At 34.8% G+C, this 12337-nt stretch overlaps 1 protein-coding gene across 1 annotated transcript in view; it reads right to left on the bottom strand.

The window, feature by feature from the left end:
• Positions 1-12337, bottom strand: part of LOC135535123 (forkhead box protein K1-like) — a 69306-nt gene that overhangs the window by 11437 nt on the left and 45532 nt on the right. The window contains exons 7-8 of the mRNA XM_064961845.1: positions 11054-11338; positions 134-313 (exon numbers count right to left, since the gene is read on the bottom strand). Of these exons, the coding sequence (XP_064817917.1) occupies positions 134-313; positions 11054-11338 (465 nt within the window). The remainder of the gene's footprint in view (positions 1-133; positions 314-11053; positions 11339-12337) is intronic.

The raw sequence follows: 12337 nt of genomic DNA, 5'->3' as shown, positions 1-12337 counted from the left end.
GGAGGTGAGGAAGAGGAGAGAGGAAGGACAGAGTCAATACAACACCATAATGAGACATAACTCACTATGCATCAAATGAAATTAACATACCAACCATGTCAACAAACCAAAAAAAAAACACCAGTTGCTGTACCGTAAGCGTTGGCGACGCCGGTAGCCGTGGCGACGGCGGTGTGTTTGCCGTTCTGAGTGACAGGGCGGACGGGAAGTTGGTGCAGCCCCAGAGATAGGCCACGCCCCTCTGACCCCTGACCCCCCTGCTGAGCTCCCTCCAGCGACTGGATCACTCGCTCCCTGTTCTGCTGCTGGGAGTCTGGGGGAGTATAGACTCATTAATGTATTAATATACTGAATATATATAATAATAATGCATGTAACACCGATATAAAACAACATGGAAAGTGTTTTGTTACATGAAGTAGAAGAAATAAAAAAGATCCCAGAAATGTTCCATACGTACAAAAATGCTAATTTCTATAACATTCTAGTATTATAGTGTATATCTAGTATCAATAATATAGCCAGGTATGAATATAAATAGTGTATATCTAGTAATATAGCCAGGTATGAATATAGATAGTGTATATCTAGTATCAATAATATAGCCAGGTATGAATATAAATAGTGTATATCTAGTATCAATAATATAGCCAGGTATGAATATAAATAGTGTATATCTAGTATCACTAATATAGCCAGGTATGAATATAAATAGTGTATATCTAGTAATATAGCCAGGTATGAATATAAATAGTGTATATCTAGTATCACTAATATAGCCAGGTATGAATATAAATAGTGTATATCTAGTATCACTAATATAGCCAGGTATGAATATAAATAGTGTATATCTAGTATCACTAATATAGCCAGGTATGAATATAAATAGTGTATATCTAGTATCAATAATATAGCCAGGTATGAATATAAATAGTGTATATCTAGTATCACTAATATAGCCAGGTATGAATATAAATAGTGTATATCTAGTAATATAGCCAGGTATGAATATAAATAGTGTATATCTAGTATCACTAATATAGCCAGGTATGAATATAAATAGTGTATATCTAGTATCAATAATATAGCCAGGTATGAATATAACTAGTGTATATCTAGTAATATAGCCAGGTATGAATATAAATAGTGTATAGCTAGTATCACTAATATAGCCAGGTATGAATATAAATAGTGTATAGCTAGTATCACTAATATAGCCAGGTATGAATATAAATAGTGTATATCTAGTATCAATAATATAGCCAGGTATGAATATAAATAGTGTATATCTAGTAATATAGCCAGGTATGAATATAAATAGTGTATATCTAGTATCACTAATATAGCCAGGTATGAATATAAATAGTGTATATCTAGTATCACTAATATAGCCAGGTATGAATATAAATAGTGTATATCTAGTATCACTAATATAGCCAGGTATGAATATAAATAGTGTATATCTAGTATCAATAATATAGCCAGGTATGAATATAAATAGTGTATATCTAGTAATATAGCCAGGTATGAATATAAATAGTGTATATCTAGTAATATAGCCAGGTATGAATATAAATAGTGTATATCTAGTATCACTAATATAGCCAGGTATGAATATAAATAGTGTATATCTAGTAATATAGCCAGGTATGAATATAAATAGTGTATATCTAGTATCACTAATATAGCCAGGTATGAATATAAATAGTGTATATCTAGTATCACTAATAAAGCCAGGTATGAATATAAATAGTGTATATCTAGTATCACTAATATAGCCAGGTATGAATATAAATAGTGTATATCTAGTATCACTAATATAGCCAGGTATGAATATAAATAGTGTATATCTAGTATCACTAATATAGCCAGGTATGAATATAAATAGTGTATATCTAGTAATATAGCCAGGTATGAATATAAATAGTGTATATCTAGTATCACTAATATAGCCAGGTATGAATATAAATAGTGTATATCTAGTATCAATAATATAGCCAGGTATGAATATAACTAGTGTATATCTAGTAATATAGCCAGGTATGAATATAAATAGTGTATATCTAGTATCACTAATATAGCCAGGTATGAATATAAATAGTGTATAGCTAGTATCACTAATATAGCCAGGTATGAATATAAATAGTGTATAGCTAGTATCACTAATATAGCCAGGTATGAATATAAATAGTGTATATCTAGTAATATAGCCAGGTATGAATATAAATAGTGTATATCTAGTATCACTAATATAGCCAGGTATGAATATAAATAGTGTATATCTAGTATCACTAATATAGCCAGGTATGAATATAAATAGTGTATATCTAGTATCAATAATATAGCCAGGTATGAATATAAATAGTGTATATCTAGTAATATAGCCAGGTATGAATATAAATAGTGTATATCTAGTAATATAGCCAGGTATGAATATAAATAGTGTATATCTAGTAATATAGCCAGGTATGAATATAAATAGTGTATAGCTAGTATCACTAATATAGCCAGGTATGAATATAAATAGTGTATATCTAGTATCAATAATATAGCCAGGTATGAATATAAATAGTGTATATCTAGTATCAATAATATAGCCAGGTATGAATATAAATAGTGTATATCTAGTAATATAGCCAGGTATGAATATAAATAGTGTATATCTAGTAATATAGCCAGGTATGAATATAAATAGTGTATATCTAGTAATATAGCCAGGTATGAATATAAATAGTGTATAGCTAGTATCACTAATATAGCCAGGTATGAATATAAATAGTGTATATCTAGTATCACTAATATAGCCAGGTATGAATATAAATAGTGTATATCTAGTATCAATAATATAGCCAGGTATGAATATAAATAGTGTATATCTAGTATCAATAATATAGCCAGGTATGAATATAAATAGTGTATATCTAGTAATATAGCCAGGTATGAATATAAATAGTGTATATCTAGTATCACTAATATAGCCAGGTATGAATATAAATAGTGTATATCTAGTAATATAGCCAGGTATGAATATAAATAGTGTATATCTAGTATCACTAATATAGCCAGGTATGAATATAAATAGTGTATATCTAGTAATATAGCCAGGTATGAATATAAATAGTGTATATCTAGTATCACTAATATAGCCAGGTATGAATATAAATAGTGTATATCTAGTAATATAGCCAGGTATGAATATAAATAGTGTATATCTAGTATCACTAATATAGCCAGGTATGAATATAAATAGTGTATATCTAGTATCAATAATATAGCCAGGTATGATTATAAATAGTGTATATCTAGTATCACTAATATAGCCAGGTATGAATATAGTGTATAGCTAGTATCAATAATATAGCCAGGTATGAATATAAATAGTGTATATCTAGTAATATAGCCAGGTATGAATATAAATAGTGTATATCTAGTATCAATAATATAGCCAGGTATGAATATAAATAGTGTATATCTAGTATCACTAATATAGCCAGGTATGAATATAAATAGTGTATATCTAGTATCACTAATATAGCCAGGTATGAATATAAATAGTGTATATCTAGTAATATAGCCAGGTATGAATATAAATAGTGTATATCTAGTAATATAGCCAGGTATGAATATAAATAGTGTATATCTAGTATCACTAATATAGCCAGGTATGAATATAAATAGTGTATATCTAGTATCAATAATATAGCCAGGTATGAATATAACTAGTGTATATCTAGTATCAATAATATAGCCAGGTATGAATATAAATAGTGTATATCTAGTAATATAGCCAGGTATGAATATAAATAGTGTATATCTAGTATCACTAATATAGCCAGGTATGAATATAAATAGTGTATATCTAGTATCAATAATATAGCCAGGTATGAATATAACTAGTGTATATCTAGTATCAATAATATAGCCAGGTATGAATATAAATAGTGTATAGCTAGTAATATAGCCAGGTATGAATATAAATAGTGTATAGCTAGTATCACTAATATAGCCAGGTATGAATATAAATAGTGTATATCTAGTATCAATAATATAGCCAGGTATGAATATAAATAGTGTATATCTAGTATCACTAATATAGCCAGGTATGAATATAAATAGTGTATAGCTAGCATCACTAATATAGCCAGGTATGAATATAAATAGTGTATATCTAGTAATATAGCCAGGTATGAATATAAATAGTGTATATCTAGTATCACTAATATAGCCAGGTATGAATATAAATAGTGTATATCTAGTATCACTAATATAGCCAGGTATGAATATAAATAGTGTATATCTAGTAATATAGCCAGGTATGAATATAAATAGTGTATATCTAGTATCACTAATAAAGCCAGGTATGAATATAAATAGTGTATATCTAGTAATATAGCCAGGTATGAATATAAATAGTGTATATCTAGTAATATAGCCAGGTATGAATATAAATAGTGTATAGCTAGTATCACTAATATAGCCAGGTATGAATATAAATAGTGTATATCTAGTAATATAGCCAGGTATGAATATAAATAGTGTATAGCTAGTATCACTAATATAGCCAGGTATGAATATAAATAGTGTATATCTAGTAATATAGCCAGGTATGAATATAAATAGTGTATATCTAGTAATATAGCCAGGTATGATTATAAATAGTGTATAGCTAGTATCAATAATATAGCCAGGTATGAATATAAATAGTGTATATCTAGTATCACTAATATAGCCAGGTATGAATATAAATAGTGTATATCTAGTATCAATAATATAGCCAGGTATGAATATAAATAGTGTATATCTAGTATCACTAATATAGCCAGGTATGAATATAAATAGTGTATATCCAGTATCAATAATATAGCCAGGTATGAATATAGATAGTGTATATCTAGTATCAATAATATAGCCAGGTATGAATATAAATAGTGTATATCTAGTATCACTAATATAGCCAGGTATGAATATAAATAGTGTATAGCTAGTAATATAGCCAGGTATGAATATAAATAGTGTATATCTAGTAATATAGCCAGGTATGAATATAAATAGTGTATAGCTAGTATCAATAATATAGCCAGGTATGAATATAAATAGTGTATATCTAGTAATATAGCCAGGTATGAATATAAATAGTGTATATCTAGTATCAATAATATAGCCAGGTATGAATATAAATAGTGTATATCTAGTAATATAGCCAGGTATGAATATAAATAGTGTATATCTAGTATCACTAATATAGCCAGGTATGAATATAAATAGTGTATATCTAGTAATATAGCCAGGTATGAATATAAATAGTGTATATCTAGTATCACTAATATAGCCAGGTATGAATATAAATAGTGTATATCTAGTATCAATAATATAGCCAGGTATGAATATAAATAGTGTATATCTAGTATCAATAATATAGCCAGGTATGAATATAAATAGTGTATAGCTAGTATCACTAATATAGCCAGGTATGAATATAAATAGTGCATATCTAGTATCACTAATATAGCCAGGTATGAATATAAATAGTGTATATCTAGTAATATAGCCAGGTATGAATATAAATAGTGTATATCTAGTAATATAGCCAGGTATGAATATAAATAGTGTATATCTAGTATCAATAATATAGCCAGGTATGAATATAAATAGTGTATATCTAGTATCAATAATATAGCCAGGTATGAATATAAATAGTGTATAGCTAGTATCACTAATATAGCCAGGTATGAATATAAATAGTGTATATCTAGTAATATAGCCAGGTATGAATATAAATAGCGTATAGCTAGTATCACTAATATAGCCAGGTATGAATATAAATAGTGTATATCTAGTATCACTAATATAGCCAGGTATGAATATAAATAGTGTATAGCTAGTATCACTAATATAGCCAGGTATGAATATAAATAGTGTATATCTAGTATCACTAATATAGCCAGGTATGAATATAAATAGTGTATATCTAGTATCAATAATATAGCCAGGTATGAATATAAATAGTGTATAGCTAGTATCAATAATATAGCCAGGTATGAATATAAATAGTGTATATCTAGTATCACTAATATAGCCAGGTATGAATATAAATAGTGTATATCTAGTATCACTAATATAGCCAGGTATGAATATAAATAGTGTATATCTAGTATCAATAATATAGCCAGGTATGAATATAAATAGTGTATATCTAGTAATATAGCCAGGTATGAATATAAATAGTGTATAGCTAGTATCAATAATATAGCCAGGTATGAATATAAATAGTGTATATCTAGTAATATAGCCAGGTATGAATATAAATAGTGTATAGCTAGTATCAATAATATAGCCAGGTATGAATATAAATAGTGTATATCTAGTAATATAGCCAGGTATGAATATAAATAGTGTATATCTAGTATCAATAATATAGCCAGGTATGAATATAAATAGTGTATATCTAGTAATATAGCCAGGTATGAATATAAATAGTGTATAGCTAGTATCAATAATATAGCCAGGTATGAATATAAATAGTGTATATCTAGTAATATAGCCAGGTATGAATATAAATAGTGTATATCTAGTATCAATAATATAGCCAGGTATGAATATAAATAGTGTATATCTAGTAATATAGCCAGGTATGAATATAAATAGTGTATATCTAGTATCAATAATATAGCCAGGTATGAATATAAATAGTGTATAGCTAGTATCAATAATATAGCCAGGTAGGAATATAAATAGTGTATATCTAGTAATATAGCCAGGTATGAATATAAATAGTGTATATCTAGTATCAATAATATAGCCAGGTATGAATATAAATAGTGTATATCTAGTAATATAGCCAGGTATGAATATAAATAGTGTATAGCTAGTATCAATAATATAGCCAGGTATGAATATAAATAGTGTATATCTAGTATCAATAATATAGCCAGGTATGAATATAAATAGTGTATATCTAGTATCACTAATATAGCCAGGTATGAATATAAATAGTGTATATCTAGTAATATAGCCAGGTATGAATATAAATAGTGTATATCTAGTATCAATAATATAGCCAGGTATGAATATAAATAGTGTATAGCTAGTAATATAGCCAGGTATGAATATAAATAGTGTATAGCTAGTATCACTAATATAGCCAGGTATGAATATAAATAGTGTATAGCTAGTATCAATAATATAGCCAGGTATGAATATAAATAGTGTATATCTAGTATCACTAATATAGCCAGGTATGAATATAAATAGTGTATAGCTAGTAATATAGCCAGGTATGAATATAAATAGTGTATAGCTAGTATCACTAATATAGCCAGGTATGAATATAAATAGTGTATAGCTATTATCACTAATATAGCCAGGTATGAATATAAATAGTGTATAGCTAGTATCAATAATATAGCCAGGTATGTTCATTACCTAGCTGTGTACACTGAACAAAAATATAAATGCAACATGTAACGTGTTGGTCCCATGTTTCATGAACAGAAACGATCCAAATGCACAAACATCTTAATTCTCTCAAAATGTTGTGCACTAATTTGTTTCCATCACCTGTTAGTGAGTATTTCTCCTTTGTCAAGATAATCCATCCACCTGACAGGTGTGGTATATGAAGATTGCCGATTAAACGGCATGATCATTACACAGGTGCACCTTGTGTTGGGGGACAATAAAAGGCCACTCTAAAATGTGGAGTTTTGCCACACATCATCACAACGCAATGCAACAGGAGTCTCAAGTTGAGGGAGCGTGGAATCGGCATGCTGACTGCAGGGAATGTCCGCCAGAGTAATTGAATGTACATTTCTCTACCATGAGCCACCTCCAACGTGAGGAAGCCGGCCTCACAGGCCACGTGTAACCATGGCAGCCCAGGACCTCGTCACCCGCGGGATCGTCTGACACCAGCCACTCGGACAGGTGATGAAACTGTACGTTTGCACGACCAAACTGTCAGAAACGGTCCCAGGGAAGCTCATCGGTGTCGTCGTCCTCAGGGTCTTGACCTGAGTGCAGTTAGGCGTCGTAACCGACTTCAAATCATATCATTATGACATCATAATAGCCATTGACTCCTGAAGAATAGAACTTATAAATGCCTCAAATGTTTCAACTGTATTTCTCCCATCAGAAACCAAAACATAAGCTCGTATAACACCACTGTTGGTAAATTAACACTGTATAGCCTCAATCTGGTTAAAACTATCATTTTGACCTTATGGACGGCCAGTCCTTGTATTCATAGTGTAGTGAATTCAGGGGGAGGCCCTGAGCTGAACTCAAACCTGGGTTCAGCGACTGTCAAGCCAACGCCTTATAACTGTTACACCAAGATGTCTGAACTTCTTGACGGGGTCAAAATGGCCACTGGCCTCGCTGGAGAAGCCGGCATGTGTCCGCCAGAGAATTGAATGTTAATTTCTCTACCATGAGCCACCTCCAACAATCCCCATGTTGTGGATCTGTACACCGTTCCTGGAAGATGAAGAGGTCCCAGTTCGTCCACAGCTGCAGACTCACCTTCATTTTAAAGTGAGGGAGCTGACTGCAGGGAATGTCCGCCAGAGAATTGAATGTTCATTTCTCTACCATGAGCCACCTCCAACAATCCCCATGTTGTGGATCTGTACACCGTTCCTGGAAGATGAAGAGGTCCCAGTTCGTCCACAGCTGCAGACTCACCTTCATTTTAAAGTGAGGGAGCTGACTGCAGGGAATGTCCGCCAGAGAATTGAATGTTCATTTCTCTACCATGAGCCACCTCCAACGTGATGAAGACAAAATGGCCACTGGCTTCATTTTAAAGTGACATCTTATTTCTTATCTGTGACCAACACGTGTCTTTGTTCCCAGTCATGTGAAATCCATAGATTAGATTAATTTATTTCAAATAGACTAATTTCCTTATATGAACTGTAACTGAGTATAATCTTTGAAATAGATTGCATATATAAATATTTATTAATTAAATGTTATACATTTTCCTTGCCACCAAAATAAAAGTTGACATAAATAGGTGTATAAAATAATCCAGTACCTCCTTTTCCCTGTTTATTTATTTATTTTTTATATATATTTTATGTCCACTTTTATTTTGGGGAAAAAATATTTAAAAAAAAAAAGAAGAAAAAAAGGCCAGATTAAAAACAAACTAAAAAAAAACATTAGGTCTACTACACCTGTTGTGTTTGACAAATACAATTTGATGTCTGGGTGAGAAATATGAACATAATAAATAATAATAATCATAAAAATATGTAGAACAGTATTCAGATATATATATATATATATATATTCACTCACATTCTGCACAAATGCTAAAAAACATTTTTTTTTTTTTTGCTTTCTCATTATTGTGTGTAGATTTAGTATTCTTGTAATATATATATTTTTAAAGAATAAAGGCTGGAACATAACATGTTGAAAAAGTCCAGGGGGCCTGAATACTTTCCCAGAAGGCAGCGTTTATACACAGCATCAGATCCATAAGGAACCCTAAAACCTTCAGCACAAACTAGGCACCCTAAAACCTTCAGCACAAACTAGGCACCCTAAAACCTTCAGCACAAACTAGGCACCGTTTATACACAGCATCAGATCCATAAGGAACCCTAAAACCTTCAGCACAAACTAGGCAGCGTTTATACACAGCATCAGATCCATAAGGAACCCTAAAACCTTCAGCACAAACTAGGCACCGTTTATACACAGCATCAGATCCATAAGGAACCCTAAAACCTTCAGCACAAACTAGGCACCGTTTATACACAGCATCAGATCCATAAGGAACCCTAAAACCTTCAGCACAAACTAGGCACCGTTTATACACAGCATAAAGATCAGATCCATAAGGAACCCTAAAACCTTCAGCACAAACTAGGCACCGTTTATACACAGCATAAAGATCAGATCCATAAGGAACCCTAAAACCTTCAGCACAAACTAGGCACTGTTTATACACAGCATCAGATCCATAAGGAACCCTAAAACCTTCAGCACAAACTAGGCAGCGTTTATACACAGCATCAGATCCATAAGGAACCCTAAAACCTTCAGCACAAACTAGGCACCGTTTATACACAGCATCAGATCCATAAGGAACCCTAAAACCTTCAGCACAAACTAGGCACCGTTTATACACAGCATCAGATCCATAAGGAACCCTAAAACCTTCAGCACAAACTAGGCAGCGTTTATACACAGCATCAGATCCATAAGGAACCCTAAAACCTTCAGCACAAACTAGGCACCGTTTATACACAGCATCAGATCCATAAGGAACCCTAAAACCTTCAGCACAAACTAGGCACCCTAAAACCTTCAGCACAAACTAGGCACCCTAAAACCTTCAGCACAAACTAGGCACTGTTTATACACAGCATGCATCAGATCCATAAGGAACCCTAAAACCTTCAGCACAAACTAGGCACCCTAAAACCTTCAGCACAAACTAGGCACCCTAAAACCTTCAGCACAAACTAGGCACCCTAAAACCTTCAGCACAAACTAGGCACCCTAAAACCTTCAGCACAAACTAGGCACCCTAAAACCTTCAGCACAAACTAGGCACCCTAAAACCTTCAGCACAAACTAGGCACCCTAAAACCTTCAGCACAAACTAGGCACCCTAAAACCTTCAGCACAAACTAGGCACCCTAAAACCTTCAGCACAAACTAGGCACCCTAAAACCTTCAGCACAAACTAGGCACCCTAAAACCTTCAGCACAAACTAGGCACCCTAAAACCTTCAGCACAAACTAGGCACCCTAAAACCTTCAGCACAAACTAGGCACCCTAAAACCTTCAGCACAAACTAGGCACCGTTTATACACAGCATAAAGATCAGATCCATAAGGAGCCCTAAAACCTTCAGCACAAACTCGTGGAGATTTCAAAGGATTTGATTGGTGTAAGCAATATGGTTCCATTTCTACTTGGCCTATCAGAGGGCGAGGTAGAACTATTGCCATATTACTATCACTGGTCGAATCCTCTCAGATTGTCTCGGAGGGTTCATTTGGGATTGGGGTAACAATCTAGCCGTACCTCTCTGCTCGCCGGTGCCCTCTGCTCCCTGCTGGCCAGCGCCGGTATTACCACGACTCTGCCCCCCGCCGGGGGTGAGGATGTACCCGTTTGGGGGGTGGGAGGCCGTAGCCGTGGTGACCAGACGGAGCATGGTGAGGGTGTTGGGGGGGCTCTGCAGCATGTGGAGGGTCTGTCCCCCAGCGACTCCGGGGCCCGAGAACAAGGCTAGGGGTTTACCCATCCCCGAGGGCAGGGGGTGGGGCGGGGCGGCCATGATCACAGGCTGGCCATGTACTGGAGAACCTGGGGGGGGCGGGGGACGGACACAAACACTGGCTTTAGTTGTCTGAGCATCTGTAGATGTGTCCCTACCTGGGGAGCTCTGTATCTAGTGAGGAGGACAGGTTGTGGTGTAGATGTGTCCCTACCTGGGGAGCTCTGTATCTAGTGAGGAGGACAGGTTGTGGTGTAGATGTGTCCCTACCTGGGGAGCTCTGTATCTAGTGAGGAGGACAGGTTGTGGTGTAGATGTGTCCCTACATGGGGAGCTCTGTATCTAGTGAGGAGGACAGGTTGTGGTGTAGATGTGTCCCTACCTGGGGAGCTCTGTATCTAGTGAGGAGGACAGGTTGTGGTGTAGATGTGTCCCTACCTGGGGAGCTCTGTATCTAGTGAGGAGGACAGGTTGTGGTGTAGATGTGTCCCTACCTGGGGAGCTCTGTATCTAGTGAGGAGGACAGGTTGTGGTGTAGATGTGTCCCTACCTGGGGAGCTCTGTATCTAGTGAGGAGGACAGGTTGTGGTGTAGATGTGTCCCTACCTGAGGAGCTCTGTATCTAGTGAGGAGGACAGGTTGTGGTGTAGATGTGTCCCTACCTGGGGAGCTCTGTATCTAGTGAGGACAGGTTGTGGTGTAGATGTGTCCCTACCTGGGGAGCTCTGTATCTAGTGAGGAGGACAGGTTGTGGTGTAGATGTGTCCCTACCTGGGGAGCTCTGTATCTAGTGAGGAGGACAGGTTGTGGTGTAGATGTGTCCCTACTTGGGGAGCTCTGTGTCTAGTGAGGAGGACAGGTTGTGGTGTAGATGTGTCCCTACCTGGGGAGCTCTGTATCTAGTGAGGAGGACAGGTTGTGGTGTAGATGTGTCCCTACCTGGGGAGCTCTGTATCTAGTGAGGAGGACAGGTTGTGGTGTAGATGTGTCCCTACCTGGGGAGCTCTGTATCTAGTGAGGAGGACAGGTTGTGGTGTAGATATGTCCCTACCTGGGGAGCTCTGTATCTAGTGAGGAGGACAGGTTGT

The sequence above is a fragment of the Oncorhynchus masou genome, unplaced genomic scaffold (assembly GCF_036934945.1).
Source record: "Oncorhynchus masou masou isolate Uvic2021 unplaced genomic scaffold, UVic_Omas_1.1 unplaced_scaffold_446, whole genome shotgun sequence".
NCBI lineage: Eukaryota > Metazoa > Chordata > Actinopteri > Salmoniformes > Salmonidae > Oncorhynchus > Oncorhynchus masou.
This window is presented reverse-complemented; position numbering and strand designations above follow the sequence as displayed.